Raw genomic sequence first — 19,053 nt, 5'->3', positions numbered from 1 at the left:
TCTTAGGTTCTAAGATCTTAAGGTTCTTAAGGTATTATGGGTGCTGCATTCTAGTTATTGCCTGCTCAAATAGTCTACATTCTCTGTTCTAAGAATCTTTCCAGTTCTGACTTTCTAAAATCTTTGTTCAGAGGTTCTTTTCAGTTCTAACTTTCTGTGTTGTACATACTAAGGTTCTTCTCCATGCTAACATTTTACAGTCCCTTCATACTTGCTAAAGAGCAGATATGATCATGTCACCCCCTTATTCAATAAGCTCCTATGTCTCCTTCAAAGATCAAATATCAAATCCTCTGATTATAATTGAAAACCCTTTGTAAGCTGGTAACTTCCTACCTTTCCAAGTTTCTTACACCTTATTTCTCTCTCACATTCTGTAACTCAGTGATGCTGGATTCCTTACTGTTCCTCAACCAAGACACTACATCTTCCAACTGCACAGATTTTCACTGGCTGCCTCTGTAAGGTTAATGTAAGGTTATTACAGGAGGGGAGGGCAGGGGGGAAGAGAGTTACAGATCTTCCCTGCCCATTAATAGGCCTCAGACACCTTTTGTTAATTTCTAATGAGGCACAGGGTGGAGGGTCATGCCCTCCAGCCCTGAAAAGAGTATATATACTCTGAGGTGAGGTTTTGCTTTGGGGCTTATTTTTTGGAAGAAGGATCCTGTGTCAGATGAGACTCTGAGCAGCCATTTTAAGAAGCCTCCTAGCTTTGAAAACTCACATGTCGATGCTTCTCTCTCTGCTAATGATGTATGTATTGTCTAAGGTCAGACAGTTGGAAGTCCTGTCTGTTAGTCTTTTTGTTTGTAATTTCTGCTCGTATTTTCTGTTTGTATTTTCTCTGAAGTTCAGTGTGCTGACTTTTCCCCCTGAACTAAGGGAATGATATATGTACTTGATTAAAATAGATTGTTGACCCCTCAAAATTTGCTTTCCTTTTAGAAAAACAGATCTAAGAACCTATTCAGCAGGCCCTTCTGTGTATGCTGGGGTCCTTGCTGATATAGGCTCCTTGCCTGAAATTCTCTGCCTCCTAGCTTCCTTGACCCCCTTCAAGTACCAGCTAAAATCCTACCTTATACAAGAAGCTCGTCCTTTTCAATCCCCCTTAATACTAGTGTCCTCCCTCGGTGACTCCATCCAATGTATTTTCTATCTTGTTTGTACATATGTCTTTGCACATCAGATTGTGAACTCCTTGAAACCAGGGATTGTTTTTTTTGCCTTTCTTTGTATCACCAACAATTAGCACAGTGCCTACTGGCACATAGCAGGAACTTAATAAATGCTTCTTGACTTGACTTGACTCTAATATTCCATGGGCTATGTTCTAAAGTTCTTTCCAACTCTCACATTTTATGTTATATTAAGGTTCTTGCTAGTTCTTATATTTTATGTTCCGGACTATTTGGATCCCTCCCACTCTAGTTAGAGATATTTTTTTCCCCAACCCAACACTGTATGTTGCATCTTCTAAGGTTCTTTCCAACTATGACATCCTGTAATCTTTGATGATATGTTCTTTCTAGTTCTAACATTCTCTGTTCTAGATTTATGGTCTAAGGTTCTATCCAAGCCACTCTATGCTCTTTCTTCTAATGTTACTTCCCATGCTTTCATTCAATGAATAGGTTCTAAGGGGTTTTCCAACTCTAACACTGTATTTTGTATGTTATAAGATTAACATTCTATAATCTAAGTGCTAATAATCATTTTAGGTCTAAGATTCTATGTACTAACATTGTTTCTGCTTTTGACATTCTATATTCTATCTTCTAAGGATCATTTCCATTCTATTGTTTAATGTTTTAAGAGTCTTTCTAGCTCTTAGATTCTGTGTTCTCTACTTCAAGGAGTTTTTCCAAATCTAACATCCTATAATTTTAAAGTATATTTAGTTTATATTTTGTTTTCCCCCAATTACATGTTAAAAACAATTTTAACATTCATTTTTTAAATTTTGAGCTCCAAATTCTTATCATGTATTTTTAAAGATTCACTTAAACCAAAGTTCTGCGTTCTAAGATTCCTTTCAGCTCTGACATTCTAAGTTCTCTGTTCTGAAGTTGCTTTCCAATCTAATAATCTAGGTTGTATGTTCTATAGTACTTTGCTGTCTTGACATTCTTTGATTTCTGTTTCAAGGTCTATTGTATGTTCTAGGGCAACTTCCTGCTTTCATGTTGCTGGGCCACCGCCAGTCATCTTGACCTATGTCTTGCCACAGGATTCTGATGGCCCTGGAGGAGAGAGTGAGGCTGGTGACTTTGCACAGCCATAAAAATCCAATTCACTCCTAAGTCAAGACATCACCCTCCTGATGTCATTTGTCTTCCTTGAGGACAAAGGACAAACAACAGCTCTCACATCATATATTTTGAGATCCTTTCCAGTTCTGACTTTCTATGCTGTATGTTTTAAGGTTATTTCCATCTCTACCATTCAGTGCTATGTGTTGTGTAGTTTTTTCCTAATTCTCATACTATACCCTATGTTCTAAGCTAGAACATTCTTTGTCTTATATTCTAATGTTCTTTTTAGCACATATATCCACTGTTCTCTCTTCTAAGATTCTTATCAGCTCAGAAATTTTTTTCTGTTCTAAGGTTGTTTGCAGTTCAAATGATCTATAATAAATATTCTAAGGTTCTTTACAGTTCTTTCATTCTACATTCTCTCTTCCAAAATCTGTTCCCACTCTACAATTCTATGTTCTCTATTGTAAATATAACCTGAGGTACATGTCTGGTACATTTGCATAAAACTCTAGGCATTGGTAGAGAGGATTATTCAACATTGTATGCCTGCAAAGGGCATAACACAGTTGTTGGAAAGGCTTGGGAGAAGAGGGACTATCTTCTTGCTCCTCTATCTGAGAGAGGATGCATGTGGTTCCAGACTCTTTTCAGGAAAAAACTCACATAGAGACATAGAAAGAAAAAAAAGCTTTGGAAGGGAGATATGTAGGAGAAACTCCCAGACCCCCCACTCCTGACCATGTTCCCGATTTCCAACATCTCTTTTGTTCTCTGGGTTTCTGCATGTAGTGCATCTGAAGTCACATATGTCCTTTCTCAAGGAAGGAAACAAAAAGAAAGTCCCTCTTTTCCAAGTTCTCTGCCAACTGCACCTTTTAAACATGCATACAACATTGATTAATCATTCTTTCCACCAATGCGAAGGCTTGAGCCCCAGGTTACATAATATTTCTTAGATCACCTTCTCACACCTAGTCTAATGCCACTGATTGATTCATTCCATAGAATTGTTCTCACTTGGTTAAGGCAACTACTCTAAGTAGGGGTATAGTGATCATCAGTTGAATCAATGGAGCTGTCTAGGTGTGTTCAAACCTCTTAATGAATGATTCAAAAAGGAAGTCCCAGTGACATCCCCTCCTTTTGCATTCTAATATTCATCCCAATACTAACATTCTATGTTCTGTTTCCTAAGGTTCTTTCTAACTCTAGTCTTCTATGTTTTGTATTCTAAGATATTTCCAGGCTCTTTTTTGAAAGGTCCCTGTTCTATTTGCTCTGTTCTAAGGTCCCTTTCAACTCTGACCATTTATGGTCTTTTCTCATTGCTCATACTTTTTGACCCCTCTGTTGCATTTGACATTACCCTCTCCTCCCCAGGGTTTTTATTCATGAACTCTCTCCTGGTTCTCCTCCTACCTTGTTGACCAATCCTTCTCAGTCTCCTTTGCTTGTTCATGGTCCATATAATGCTCCTAATTATGGCTATTCCTCCAAAGTTCTGTTCTAATCTCTCTTCTCCTCTCTCTACACTCTCTCCCTTAATAATATTATCAGCTCCCATGAGTTTAACTCTCATCACTATACAGATGGTTCCCAGACCTATATTTCCAGACCAAATCTCTCTCCTGAGCCCAAATGTCACCATGTACTGGATATTTCAAACAGGATGTCCCAGAAACACCTTAAACTAGCCATGACCAAAATGGAATGTATCCTAGCTCCCTCCACCCCAAATCCTCCCATCTATCAAATCTCCCTGTTCTGTAGAGGGTGCCTTTATTCTTTTAATCTCCCAAGTACTATTCTTAATGTTATCCTTGATCCTTCTCTCTCCATGACCATGCATATCCAGTATATTGTCACATCTTGCTGTTTCTATTTCTACCACATCACTTGTATTTAACCCCATGTCTCTACTCATATAACTCAGGCAGCCATCACCTCTTTCCTGGAGTATTGCAACAGCCTCATGCCGGGTCTCCCTCCTCACTTTCAAAAATCCGCACACAGCTGCTGCAATCATTTTCCTTAGCACAGATCTGACTATGTCACTACCCCTCCCAATAAACTCCAGTGGCTCCCTATTACCACTACAATCAAACATGAATTCATCTGTTTGCCTTCTAAAGTCCTTCACAGCTTGGCCACAAACTTGTTCTAGTCTCATTTTATTCCTATACCCCAACACTGTCACACACCCCAACCACACTGCCCTTCTCTCTATTTCTCATGTACAATAGCCAGGAATCCATCTCCCATCTCCATGCTTTTTCACTGGCTGTCCCCCATACCTTGAATGCACTCCCTCCTCAACTCTCTTTCATGGACTATCTTCTTTCTTTGTTTTTTTTTTAATTTTTAAAAACAATTTATTTGTTTTCAGTTTTCTACAATCACTTCCATAAATCTTAGATTTTCTCCCCCTCAATCCCCCCATCTTATTTCTTTCAAGATAAAGCCCAAGCAGCAAACCTTCAACATGATGCCTTTCTTGATCTTCCCAACTACTAAGCCCTCTCTCACTACCTTGGATTTATTTTATATTGATCATTTCTATATATTTACATGTGGATGTAATGTAAGGTCCTTGGGAATAGGGAGTACTTCGCTTTGGTCTTCATATCTCCAATGCTTACCTCTTTTGGTAGAGGCTTAATACATGGTGGTTGGATGATTAGTTGATTTTCAGTTCTGATATTCTATGACCTTTCTAGTAAGGTTCCATCTCACTCTAACATTCCATGTTCTGTGGTTGAAGGGTCTTCTAACTAGAAGATCCTGTGTTCTGAGGTTCCCATCATGGATATATGTTCTTTGTTTTAAGTTCTTTCTTGTCTCTAGTATTCAGTGTTCCTTGGTCACTTCTAACTCAGATATTCCGTGATCCAAGTTCTAAGATCCCTGCTCATTCTGACAGTCTCTCTTCTCTGTTCTAAGGACTCTTCAAACTCTTGTATTCCATGTTTTCTTTTCAGAAGGTCTTTCCAGCTCTGAAATTCCATGTCCTGGGGTAAGGTTCTTTGCAACTCTAACACTTGAAGATTTTTTCCCCAGTTCTAAAATTCTAGTTTCTAGAGCAGGGCTGGGGAACCTGTGGTGTTCTAGAGTTTTTCAGCTCTTACTTTCTACATCTCTGTTCTAAGGTCTCTGTAAAGGCAGTCTCTGTTATATGTGCTTGGGTCAATTCCCATGCTATAATTTTGTGTTTTAAGGATCTTTCCCTATAAACGGATTATGTTCCTGATTCTACTCTGTTCCCTTCTATGGAAAAGAAGGAATTTCTTTATATGGAAAGAAAAAGGAACCCTCCCGCAGTTTCTGCCAGAGTGGTAACCAACCAGTGTCTGAATCAGGCCAACAACATTATCAGCATCTGCTCAGTAAACAGGGCTTGAACCCCTGCTGGGCAGTGGAACCTCCTCATCTGAAAGTGGCCTGGAAATCCACTGACTTGCTGAACTGCCTTCTTCCGAAGGTCGAGCTGAACCAAAAAGGAGGCCCAGAAAGGGCTCTTTGAAGGCTCCATCCATCCACAGTGAGCCACACCGGGCAGGGGGTAGGTCTGCAGAGTCTTTCCTACCCCCTTGCAGTAATGGTTCTTTCTAGTTACTTGGTTTCTGTTCTCGAGTTCCTAAGAACCCCAGGCTCCCTTGGAGACACCCCTTCTTCTCCGGGCGTTCTAGGTTGCCTCGCTGACAGCCTGAATTCTGGGATCCCTCCTCATTCTGGAATGTTATCTGTTTGGAGGTGTTTCCACTTAGCTCTTAGATTCTCTTTTCTACCTTCAAAGGATAGTTCCGACCCTCCCAGGTCGTTGCCTGGCGCGTGGCACATCCTTCCTCCACCCCCACTCCCTAATATTTTGGGACCAGTTACCTAAGTGAGGCTGGTCCCCTTGCCACCACTCTCTTGGCCTCTGGCACATAGCGCCCCCCTCCCCTAATATTCTGGGATCAGTTACCTAAGTGAGGCGGGTGCTATTGGTGCCATTCTCTTGGCCTCTGGCACAGTCCCACCCTAATATTTTGGGCTCAATTACCTAAGTAAGGCTGCTGCTCACTCTGCCGTTGCCCGGCTCTCTGAGCTCTGCCATTGGCTGCCGGGACAAGTGGGGGCTCGGCGGCGCGCCAAACCCGGCCCCGCGCGCCCTCTGATTGGCCAGGGCTCTTGCTCTCTGGTGCCGAGCGCGCTTTCCCGCGGAGCAGCAGCAGCGAGTGAGCGAGCGAGCGCAGCGAGCGGCTCCCAAACTTTTCCCGGTGGCCGGGCTCGCTGGTGAACTTGGCCGTGGGCGGGCGCGGGGGAGGCCGCCTGGGCAGGAGACGCCTCGGCCCCGCGGCGGGGCCAGCGGCAGGCACGCTCGCCCCGGGAAGGGGAGGGCAGGGCAGGGGAAGGGGCCCCGACGAGCTCAGAGAGGTGCCAGCGCAGCTGGACCAGTCGGCACGCTGGGCCAGGCCGGGAGAGAGTCCTGTGCAGCCGCAGCCGCAGCCGCGGGCCGTCCGGCCGTCGGGCCGTCTCTGCCGCCGCCGCCGCCGCCACCGGCCCGTGGGCCCGCCGCTGGCCCCACCGAGCCAGGCCGCTGCCGCTGCCGCTGCTGCCTAAGCCGCCGCTACCGCCGCCTCCCGCCTCCCGCGACCATGTGGCACTTCTCCACCTCGGCCATAGCACCCTACTCCACCAACTTTCTGCTGGTGCCCATCCCCGAGTGCCCCGGGCCCGTCTGCCCACCCCCTGGCAAGGCCATCAAGATCGTGGTGCTGGGGGCCAGCAGCGTCGGCAAGACTGGTACGGCTGAGCCTGGGGACCCGGAGCGGGTGGGGAACAGGGCGGTCTGGGGTGGGGTCGATGGGGAGAAGGGTCAGGGGGACCGAGGGGTGGGGCTGGGGTGCGGGGCGTGGGGGAGAAGCAGGTCCAGGGGGAGGGGGAGCGGGACAGACGCTGAACCCAGGGTTTGAGGGTGGGGAGGGCTAGAGGGGGTCGGGACAACTAGGACTGCGGCGGGCGGGGGAGGGGAAAGGCTGGGGGGGTTCGGGGGTGGGGGGAGGTGGCAGGGTCCTGGGACCCGTCAGTCCCAGAACGCCGGCTCAGCGGTTGAGCAGGGGTGGGGCGACTGGGAAAGGCAGCAGAGTTCCTGAACGCCTAACAGGTGGCCCAGGTGACTGTATGATCTAGAGGGTAGGGGGGGTCGGCGTATACCCTACCCCCAGCCTCCATCCTAAGGGCACAGACCTGTCATGGCCTTCTGCACTGAACTCTTAACACCCCACCCCCCTCGGCTCTAATCCCTTTCTCAACTCTAAACTAAGAACCCTTTCCCCCAGCTCAACTCTCACATTACTCCCCCCTCCCAATTTAGCTTTGACTCCCCCAACTCAGTCCTGACATTTCCCGCCCCCCACCTCAAAGCTTCCCCCATCCCCCAGGCTCGTCGATGATGCTCTCTCTCTCTACTGAGATCCCCCCAGGCCCTCTTTGGACACACCCCCTAAGCAGTTGCTGACACACCCCCCAGAATCTGCCCTTATACCACCCCCACCCTCCCAAGGATCGTTGCTGATGCCCACTTCTTCAGCATTAATATCCCCACCATGGTCAGAGCTGATTATCCCTCTCCTGGCTCAGCGTTGATTTTTATCCTTCAAGAATAGGCCTTTCCACCCAACTCCCACCCCAGTGCTGACATCCCCCTCATCTCGGCAGTGACACCCACAGGCTCGGCGTTGACACACCCCCTTTCTTCAACTCTAAGTTGACACCCCTTTCCCCCAGCTCAGCTCTCATATTACCCCCTAAACTTAGCCCTGATTCCACCCCCCCCAGCTGTGACACACCCCTAGGGTCAGCTCTGACACACATCCACCCCCCACCGTGCTCAGTGCCCCCCAAGGCTCAGCTCCAATACTCCCCCCATCTTAAACTCAGAGCTGACACCCAGTTCAGGTCTCATAAAAACCCCTAACCATAGCTTTGACTCCTTACTCAGCTGAAGCCTCTCTCCCACTTAGTGCTGACACTGCTCCTATGGTGACACTGCTCCTATGGTGACCCCTCAGACACCCCCACCCCAGACTCAGCGCTGAGACCTTCCCCTTCTTCAACCCTGAGCTGAGACACACACACACACACACACACACACACACACACCCAGCACCGCCCCTCTGCTCACTGCCCACACCCCTTCAGTCCTGAACACACCCCCTCAACATCAACGCGGATTACCGTACACATAGCCCCCCAAAGCTCAGCACCGATACCCTATTTCTTCAATCTGAACTCACACCCTATACCCTTCAACTCACCTCTGACATACTGCTACACTCTAGCTGACTCCCCAGGAAGGGGATGCCTATACCCCCACCCCAAGTTCTGAGCCGACACACCCACCCCCACCCAACTATGAAGATTTTCCCCTCCCCCACTGGCTGCCTTTGCAAAGACAATGGCCAAGAGGTCCGCCATGGATCCCAGGGCCAAGGGTTATTGAAGGACCTGGGGGATGGAGGGGAACCTAAGGCCCCAGGTCATTTGTCAAAGATGAACCACAGCTGGAAAATTGGGGATAGAGGGATATTGGACTTCCCCTGAACTTGGGAGAATTCCAAAGAAGTAGGGGCTCTCCTTTTTGCTGGGTCAGGGGGACACTGCCCAGCCACAGAGAGCCCTCCTTCTTGCCCTCCCTTGCTGACTCTCTCCCTCTCCTTTGCCTTGGGGAGCCCAGGCCTGAGGAGAGCAGAAGCTGGCCTAGTCCAGGGCATCAGTCCCGCTGAAGAGGAGAGGGGTGATGAAAATGCCTGACTTTTCAGGGCCTAGGCAGCCCCTCTTCCTAGGGACCAAAGTGTGGCTTTGCCTTATTTTACAGCCCTGGTAGTCCGTTTCCTCACTAAGAGATTTATTGGCGACTATGAGGCCAACACCGGTGAGTCTGTCCAGCTCCTGGGCCCTGAAGGGGCCAGAACCTCCCCTCCCTGCCCGGGCCCTTCCCCCAGCTCCCCAGGGGCAGCCTTTGATTCATAGTGGAAAAACTCTCACCCCACCCCCATCCCAGGGAGGCCAGCAAGCCATCTCCCTCCCCTCCCCCCCTTCCTATCCTGCTGAGGAAAGGGGTGAGGGGAGGGGGTGGGTGAGGACCCAGAGAGATGCTGCTGGCCTAATCTCCCAAGAGAAGAAAAAAGCTCGAAGTCCCAGAGGCCCTTGGGTAGATCACTCTACATCTTCCCCGGCTGGAGGATGGGGGCCTAGTGCTTCCGGAATATTGCCGAGCCAAGCCCCGAGGCTCCAAGAGCCGAAGAACCAGGGCTCTTGGCTCAAGCCTCTGGGGCTCAGCAGGTTTGGAGGCCCCTTGCAACTGGGGGGGAGGGGGTGGAGAGGGGGCAAGATCAGAGCCTCCCAGGATCATAGCTTTAGAACTGGCAGGAGCCAGCAAAGACATCAGGTCCAACAGGGCAAGGACACACACCCATTCAGCTCTTGGCCAAGTGGCTCTCTGCCCACTCCCAGATGGTCTGGGTTTTCCTTTCCATAGAGCTAGAGTAATGGGCCAGGGACCAGCAGGTCATTCTCTCCCATGGGTAAGTCACTTCTGTGTCCACATGGGGAGAATTACAAGAGAGCTTGTCTGGGGCATAGTGGGAAGGAGGATGGATTTGAACTCAAAATACCTGGTTCCAGGACTCGCTCAGCTGTTTGGTTACTGTGTGACCTTGGTGAAATCACTTCCCCTCTCTGGGCCTCAGTTTCCTCCTCTGCAAACTGAAGGAGGTTGGGTTAGGTTAGGTGATCTCTAAGGACCTTTCTAGCTGTAAATGCTTTGATTCCATGGACTCTGCTCACTCATGCCTACCTGGCTCAAATTGTTCCAAGAGCATTCAAATTACTGACCAGGGGGAAGGTGCTTGGGAGGGACTCCAGTAATCCGGAAAGGTAAGTACTGTTGTCCGGAATGAATAGACCTTGAAAGCTCTCTAGCCTTAGGTAAAGATCATGCAAATGACAGCTATTATCCTGGAGATGAAACTGTTTCTGAACCTCAGTATTCTGATCTGGAAAGCAGAACTAAACGTGTTCCACCTTCCCAGGGCTGTTTGTGAGGAAAGCACTTTGAGTGCTCATTAACTATGGTTAATATCATTGTTCTTAATATATGACTATAGTAGGATCACTGTGACCCTCAGTCATGTTCAGCAGTCAAATTCTCCCTGTTGGCCTGTTTTTGCCAGGGCTTTGTTCCCCTCCCCTCTCCAGCTCCTTGAAGGGTTATTTACTTCTCAGACCTGCTTTTGGCTTCTTGTCAGTTTTCATCCTTGTTACCCACATCTCCTTTCTTGCCCTTGGTCCCCTTTCCCAGACCTTCCAAAGAATCCAAAGAGCTGAGACGTCTCCCTAGACCTCAGTGGGCCATACTTCTGCTGGCCCAGCCATTGGTCACAGGGATGGAGAAGGAGCAGAAAAAGCACTCTGTCAAAGGCATGGGCATAGTGTGACTCCAGCCCTCACACAGAAGGCAAACAATCCAAGACAATCCACACAGGGAATCAGCTGGCCCGTAGCAACAGCTTGCAGCCTTAGCAACCAGCACACAGCCAGGGCATTCTGGGATCAGGGAAGGCCCCCAAAGCCAGGTACATTCCTTGGTATTTCAGTCTGGGCATGCAGTGGGCTTCCTCTGCTCACCAGAAGGCCTGAGTGCCGAGGTCTGTTCCTAAGGGAACAAAAGCACGTTCTCAGACTTTGCAAAAAGGACAATCAAGGAGAGACATTGCTTAGGTGTATATATAAGAAATATGGGTATATGTGTAGAGACTGGGATGTTGGGATAGGAAGGAAATAAGCAATTCTTAAGCTCCTACTGTGTACCAGACCCTGGGCTAAGCTCTTTACAAATATCCCATTTAATCCTCACAACAACCCTGAAAGTAGGCGCTATTATCATCCCCATTTTACAGTTGAGGAAACTGAGGCAGACAAGTGAAGTGATTTGCCCAGGATCACAGTTATCTGGATTTGAAATTAGGTCTTCCTGACTCCAGCCTGGGTGCTGTTTCTAAGAAGGCAAGGTGTCCAAAAGGGTGTGATGCGAAGGGGAGAGTCAGACTTATTCTCTTCACTGATGTAGATTAGCAAGTCCCCCATAACTTATGGTCACAGAGAGTTGCCTGCCTGGGATGCTGAAGGCCACAGGGCTTCACAGCCTGTATGTGTCAGAGGCAAGACTTCAACCCGGGTGTACCTGACTCCCAGGCTGACTGCCTGTATTTTCCAGGGGTGGCCTAATGTCTGTAGTGTTCATGTATAGGGGAGAGGTAACATTAACTCCCATTTTCCCCTCCCTTTGAGGGTTGTAAAGTGCATTCCTCAAAGCTACTCTCTGAGGTGGGTAATCTTAAGTATTCATATTTCCATTTTATAGATGAAGAAATTGAAACTCTAAGCAACGAAGTGGTCCTACAGCTAGTAAGTCAGGTCTCCTGACTCCAAGCCTGACACCTTTGGCATGAACCACTGTGCTGGCCTTGCTTGGGAGAACTGGCCTTTAAACTTGTTTTCACACCACCCAAGCCCCATCTCCTGCTCCCTGGAAGACCCATCCCAATCATTTCTCCAGGAATCGATGGAGCAGGTGTCCCAAATGAACATCTTCTGGCTTCTGTAGATTGGCACCTCTGTATGCTGGCATGAGGCCTCCTCCTGCCCCCACCCTTCTTGTTAGACTGCTTTCTCCCCATGACCCTAGCCTGGCTCAGTGAGCCTCCGGCTTCACACCCCCACTCCCCTACCCCAGTCCCAGTGATTTAGCATCTGTCAGTTGCTTTCTTCTAGATTATTGCCGCCTACCCCCTAGGTAAATGACAGCTTTGACTCAGCCTGAAGAGGGGGTCTCTGAGCAGCCAGTCACAAGGCCTTCTTCCCACTCAGGCTATTTGTTCTTCTTCTTAACAGAGATGCCATCTGAGTTTTGAGCCCGAGTCATAGTGTGTGTGAGCCAGAAGGGACCTTCTGAATCATCTCCTCAAAACTAACACATTAGGTCTAAAGAGACCCTCCAGATCCCTTACTCAACCTAGCCTACCTTAATTTACAGAAGACAAATGGAATCTGACCAAAGTCACACAAAGTCAGTAGCAGATTTGGTCTGGTGATCTTCATGTTCTTTTGTGATCTCTCCTCCATCAGGTTCCTTGTACTCTCGCCAGTTCACCCTTGATGGGGAAGAAATCTCTCTCCAGGTTCAGGACACCCCCTATGTGGCCCTGGAGGTAAGAGCTTCCTTCTTGGAACTCTTTGGCTATTTGCTGATCTTCTAGCTGACTCAAAGTCATCCAAAACATAAACAGATGGGCCAGGAAATCACCTTGGGGCACTTTGGGAGCACAGAAACTGTCTAAGACCTTAGTCTAAGGGCCTAGGGATAAAGTTAATTTAGGTCAAAGGAGGTAGCCTTGCCTTATAGGCCCTTTTTTGGAGAGCAAATGCACCTGGACCCCTAGGCCTGGCCTCCCAGAATCATGGCAAGGTGCCTGGGAGGCCCATCCTGATTGGCCAAAAGAATCTAGAGGCCCCCTGCAGTCAGCACCTTCTCAGCAGAGCTTTGAAACACAGGGGCCAGAGTGACTGCTCCCATTGGCAGCTCTAACCCAGAACCCAGATCGAGCCCCGAGAGTTGACCAAAATGGTTGTCTCTTCAAACTCACAAGGACTCTTCTCACATCCTATCCATGAACTTATTTCATTCTTTCAAAAAAAAAAAAAAGCATGGCACTGAATGTTTTCTTCACTGCCTTTGGCCTCTGTCTTCCCAGCCCATCAGTAGGAAGGGTGCAACAAAGTCACATTTTTTTCCACCCGAGTGACCTTTCCTGAGGTCAGGAAAGGGTCCCCCCAGTGCCACAACCTCTAGGACAATCAACAGCCATTGCCAAATGAAGAAGGAGAGAGGAGGAGCCCAGGTCTAGAATATGCTTGGTTTTCACTCTGGTTTGATTCCTTCTCAGAGGTCTAGACCCATAGAGGGGAAGGGAGTGGAGAAGATGAAGTGTGGGAGTGGGGAGGGGAAATTGGGAGTAAGGGGAAGGGAAATACAAAGAAAGGAGCTGTTAGTAAGTGGGGGGAGAAGGGAAAGGGAGGTGAGGGGATGAGGGGATGTAAATGAGATTTAGTAGAGGAGTGAGAAGCAGAAGGCGAGGATCTTGAGTGAATGGGGAAATCAGGAAGGAATCAAAGATGCTAGACGGGTAGAGAAATGAAGAGGGAGAGGGATGAGATGGAGAAGGAAAAGAGGGGTGTTGAGTGGTAGCAATGGGCACCAATGGATGGGAAGAGGAAAGCAAACCTACTTTGTCAGAACTTCAGCCTACCATAAATGTTCAAGTCTGACAGCTAAGGGAAGCCACTTACTTACTGGACTGAGGGAAGGGAGGGGCGTGTATGGGCTGCCATCCCAGGACTTGGGCAGTGACTGGTAAACTCCAGAATCATCCCTTGCCAAGGCATTTCTTCCAAGAAGCAAAACAAAAGAAAATGAGTTTGATGAGTCTTTGCATTTTCTGAATAGACAATTATACCTGGAATGTGTCCAGCCACCAGCCTATCTGATACCCAGCTGGTTCTAGTGAAAAATCTCATTAATATATAGGACCACAAGGGACTTCCAGGGAGGAAGGTTATCAGGGCCCATTCGGAGCAGGAATTTCTTTTTAATTCCATTCAGCCAAAGGAATTGATATATGCATGGGAAGATGGGAGAGGATAGTATCAGATGAAAATTTCTTCCTTAGACATCAGTGGGCTCAGCCTAATCAGTAACAGGTGAGGTCTTCAAGCCACGCTGGTGCCCAGTGACCTTGACTCTGGGCTCTCTCTCTTCTAGAAGAGTCTCCAGGGTCTACCACCCCTTGCAATAAGAAAGTTCTTCCTGATACCTAATATAAGTCAATTCATCAAACATGTGTTTGATGTCTACCCTGTTTTAATCATGGAGGATCCAAAGCCTACTCCCTGGCCTCTCAGAGCTTATAGTTTAATAAAGAAGATAAGAGATGCACACAAATCCTTGCTAAGTTGAAAAGAAAATTAAGATGGTGCCCATGGTGGTCAGTTGAAGGAACTGGGGACGTAATCAGGAGAAATGTTTTATGGGGGGACCTAATAGCTGTCCTAAAGTATATAAAAGGCTGTCATGGAGGAGAGATTAGACTAGTTCTGCTCAACCCCAGAAGACAAAACCAGGAATTTTCTCCTAGATGAATGTGGACAAGAGGCAGATAAAAGCAAGATGGGCTGTCCCCAGAGGTAGTGAACTCCTCTTCACTGGAGGCCTCCAGATTTCAGTTAGAAAGACCAACCATTTAGGGAGGGGGAAATGTTGTGGGTCAGGTTTGGGAAGACTTAGTTGACCTCTGAGAGCCCTTTATGTCTGAAATTCCAGGACTCAGATAAATATGATACAAGGGAAGAGATAATAGGGCCAAAGTGAGAACTGGGCTAAGGGTTCTTAGGAAGGTTCAAGGAGGGAGAGAGTTGGGAGAGCAGTTGCTTCCCCAAGATACCTTACCTGAGCTGAGATGTGAAGGAAGAAAAGGATTTTAGGGTATTTCCTCTGAGCATGATTCTGTTAGCTTTGCTCGACTACAAGACAGCAAGAGAGCCCTGGTGGGAGCAAGGAGGGACTGGAAAACCAGATGGGCGCAACTCTTCCACTGAGGCTTCAAGAAACCTTGCAAGGGGAGGTGGCAGCCAAATTGGGAAGGGCCTTCAAAGACAGGCTAAGGATGTTAGATTTGACCCTAGAGGCTCAAAGGAACCACAAAAGTTGTTGGAGGAGAGGAGGAATATGGGCAGGCCTGTACCTTAGGAAGCTCCTTTTTTCCTCTGGCTGAAGGATGAGTTGGAAAGAGAAGAGACTGGAAGTGGTTAGGACACCACCCCCCCCATCCATTTAGTCACCCAGGTTCACAAACTCAAAGCTCTTCTTCACTTTTCCCCTGCCCTCCCTAAATATCCCATCACTAGCTAAGTCTTGTCATTTCTACCTCTTATGTCACTTACATCTGTCCTTTTTTCTGTACATTATCACCATCATTATTGAGGCCCTCATCACTTCTCTGCTGGACTCATTTAATGGTCTGCCTGTTTCCATTCTCTCCCCTTGCGATCCAGCCTCCACACAAGAGTCCCAAATAATCTTTCTACGGCACAATTCTGACCATGCCATTTACAAATCTTTATGATTTCCTTGTCACTTCTAAAGAAACCCCTCACAGACTGGCTCTGACTAGCCTTCCCTAGTGCATTTCCTAGTACTTTCCTTCACACACTCCTATACTGCCCCCTCACCAAACTGGCCTACTAAACCTGGCTCCAAGCTTAGAATCCTGTGCACAGGCTGTCACATGCCTGGAGTTCTCTCCTCCCTCACCTCTGCCTCTTTGAAGCCTCAGCTTCCTTCAGGGCTCAGAGCTTGTGTCACCTATGGGAAACCTGTTCTGATCCCCCACTCGGTTGTTACTGTTCTCTTTCTCCTCAAATTAGCATGCCTTTACTTACTTCTCTGTGTGTATAGACTCAAACTGAGGTCTGGTCTACGTACCCAACAGAACTCAAACTCTTGAGAGAAGAGGTTGTTTCATTTCTGATTTTGTATCCCCAATACAAGGGAAGATGTTTAAGAGATGTCTGTTGGCTGGAGTAGATGGCAGGGAGATTGCCTCCTCCAACCGTTCAAGCAGGAGGTGATGGGGAGGCCTTGAGTTGGGGTCTGAGGCAGCTCTAGGTGTATTTCACCAGCTTTAACCCATTCTGCCCTGCTGCAGTTTTAACGGAGCTTCTTGTCCCCTACTCCCCTTTCTGCCTTCACTTTCCACACAGGAGAATAGCGAGGTCATCGTTTGCCAGGAGCAGGTGAATCGCTCCATCTATTGGGCGGATGGTTTTGTGTGCGTCTACTCCATCACTGACCATGCTAGCTACCGCATCATCCGGCCCCTGTACCAGCACATCCGCAAGATTCACCCCAATGCCAACATCCCCCTGCTGCTGTTGGGCAACAAGGGTGACCTGCTCAGGGCCCGCCAAGTGTCCTCAGATGAGGGGGAACAGCTGGCTGGGGAGCTGGGTGGCAGCTACTCGGAGGTGTCTGCCCGGGAGAATTTCGACAGCGTGAACGATGCTTTCCAGCAGCTGTGCCAGCTGGTGGGTCGCATTGGGGGTGGCGGCAGCAGCGGCCCTAGCGTTGGCCCTCGCACCAACGCCAATGCTGCTGCCTGCAGCAATGTCTGTGTGGAAAAGCGTAGAGGCCTCCACCTGGCCCGCCCCAAGTCCCCCAACATGCAGGACCTGAAGCGGCGTCTGAAGCAGGCCCTCTCCTCCAAGAGCAGGTCCGCTACTGCCCCAGCCCCAGCCAATAGCATCTGAAAAAGTCCTGGCATGGAGGTGGGGGGATACCCAGCTAGGGAGACCCCTGGCTATTTATGGTTCTATTTTGTGTTACTGGCCTTGTGGGTTTGTGGTTATGTTGTGGTATGCTCTTGCATGTGTGTTTGTGTTCATTTGCAGGGGAGGTGGGGGGAGTGTGAATCAAGGGCCCATAAGGAGAGAACACAGCTCAGACAGTTGAATGCCTATGGTTCAAGACTCCAGAGTCCTTAGTTTGGGTGAGACAGGGCAGGGACCAGAAGACTTGGAGGCGTAGCTGCTTCCCTTTCTGATCAATGAGAAATCCCAATCCTTACAAGAACCCTGTGAGGTGGGTCCTGCAAACGTTTTTCTTCTCAGTTGACAGAAGTGGAAACTGAGGCTGAGAAGCAGTTTGTCCAAGTTAGTAGCTGAGCTAAGACTTAAAACCAGATCTTTGAAGTCCAAGTACAGTGCTCTCTTCACTACATCCCACCTGCCCCATCCATGCTTTAGGGAACATCAATTGGCTTTAGGAGACACCCCAATCCTCCCTTCCCCCCTGTACTGGAGCAGAAACAAGGCAAGTGTTACTGACTGGGAAGGTTCCTTGGGGTGGAGGAGCATCCCCCACTGTCTACAGCAAGCAGAATGTAAGCTCCCCTGAGAGCAGGGGTTATCTCGCTTTTGTATTTGTGTTTCCAGTGCCTGGCACCCATGTGATAGGTACTTAATAAATGTTTATTGATTGACTGATTGGTTGATTGAAGGGCAGCATGAAAATGTCCCACAACAGTTGTGTGGAGGCTTTCTGGCCTTCCCACCACAGCCTGAGGCCAGAAAGGGTCCCCTCTCTTTGAGAAAAACTCCAGCCCTTTTTCTAGAGGCAGCAGGGGACGGTGACAAGAGCATTGGATTTGAAGTCAGACTTCCTGGGTTCAAGTCTTGGCTTTGCTGTGTACTAGCTGTGTGACACTGAACAAGTCACTAACCGCTCGATTTTTCTACCTGTCAAAATGAGGCTTGGACTAGACTACATCGTGTATGGTTTCTTCTAACTCTAAAATGGTCTGATCGATATGCAGCCTGCAGGAAGCCATGCAGGTCACCAGAGGCCATGTGGGCTTCTGGTATTCTTTCATCTCCATGCCCAGAGTCCTAATGGCCAAGTCTGTTCACCCTCCCCCTCCCGCTGCTCGGCTGTTCCTCTTGGCCTCACTGCCTTCTGTCTCCCTCTACTTTATGGATCGGCTCCGGGGGCCTTTTGTGCTGCTTCCTCTCCTTCCCCTTCATTTGTTTCAGGCATCCAGGACATGACCTCCCCTCCCTTCAATCAATGGCAATGTTCCCTCTGGTTTGATCTGGACTTGTTTTTCCCAAGATGCTCCCAGGGGGCCTCTTCTCCAGAGTTGGTGAATGAGTCCGAGTCACGGTCTGCTGATTTCTAACTCACATGGTTCCCCCCCCACCAGTTTGTTTATTTGTACCTCTTCTCTAAATCTGGTGTTTCTCGGGTTCTCTTTTGTAGAATTGGTTGGTCTTTCCCCCTGTTCTCCACAGCTGCACCCCCAGCCCTTTCACTACATTCTTGGGGTCCCAGTGGCATCAACTGCTGCGGTTTGGGGATCTTATATTTTTGAGCCAGAAGGGATCTTACAGGCCATCCTGTCTAACCCTCTGATTTTACAGATGAGGAAACTGAGTCCCGTGCCTTAAGTGATTTGCCCAAAGTCACACAGGTCGTAATTGCCCAGCAGATTTTTAGCCTGGGCTCTCAGACTCCAAAAACAGTGATCTCTCCACTTTGCCATGCTGATACTACTTCTCTAGCCCCTTAAGATCCACAAAACACCTCTCTCACCACAAGCTTATGGGGTCTACAGTGGAAATATTCTCTCCATTTTACAGATGAAGACACTGGAGCTCAGCTGTGCAGTGACCTGGCCAGGGTCCAATAAGGAATGAAGCTGGGATGAGGACCCAGGATGCATTCATTACTCAAGCCAAGGCTGAGATTAATTAAAATAATAATTTCAACCTCTCTAGTGTTTTAGTACTCTCCTCAAATTCACTGATGAACCAGTCACCTCTCTGCCATCCCCTCCCCCTGCCCCCAAGAAGAAAGGAAATGTCTGGGAAGGAGAAAAGGAAGTATCAGCCTCTCCTGTGTTGCTGGGGTGTGGCGGGGGTGGGGGTGGGGGGGGGGATCTGTAGTATTCATTCATTCATCCAAGTGGCATTTACTGAGCACCTACTATGACTCTGAGGGGGTATGCAAAGATGAAAATACAACCCTACTCTTGGGCAAGATAACCCCAAGGCACAATAACGTCATGAGCCATATCCATGAGAATGGTTCCAATTTCTAGAATATAGTATCAAGTTTAAAATGCTTGCCTCAGCC

At 48.3% G+C, this 19,053-nt stretch overlaps 1 protein-coding gene across 1 annotated transcript; it reads left to right on the top strand.

Annotated features, from left to right (window-relative positions):
• Positions 1-6,466: 6,466 nt before the first annotated feature.
• Positions 6,467-17,401, top strand: LOC140516148 (ras-like protein family member 11A-like). The gene is made up of 4 exons (XM_072627125.1): positions 6,467-7,049; positions 9,124-9,180; positions 12,435-12,517; positions 16,125-17,401. The coding sequence occupies exons 1-4, from the start codon at positions 6,902-6,904 to the stop codon at positions 16,668-16,670; spliced, it is 834 nt and encodes a 277-aa protein (XP_072483226.1). The 5' UTR covers positions 6,467-6,901; the 3' UTR covers positions 16,671-17,401.
• Positions 17,402-19,053: the final 1,652 nt, after the last annotated feature.

This window comes from Notamacropus eugenii, chromosome X, assembly GCF_028372415.1.
Source record: "Notamacropus eugenii isolate mMacEug1 chromosome X, mMacEug1.pri_v2, whole genome shotgun sequence".
Taxonomy (NCBI): domain Eukaryota; kingdom Metazoa; phylum Chordata; class Mammalia; order Diprotodontia; family Macropodidae; genus Notamacropus; species Notamacropus eugenii.
Note: the sequence above shows the minus strand (reverse complement) of the source record. Positions and strands in the feature narration are given on the sequence as shown.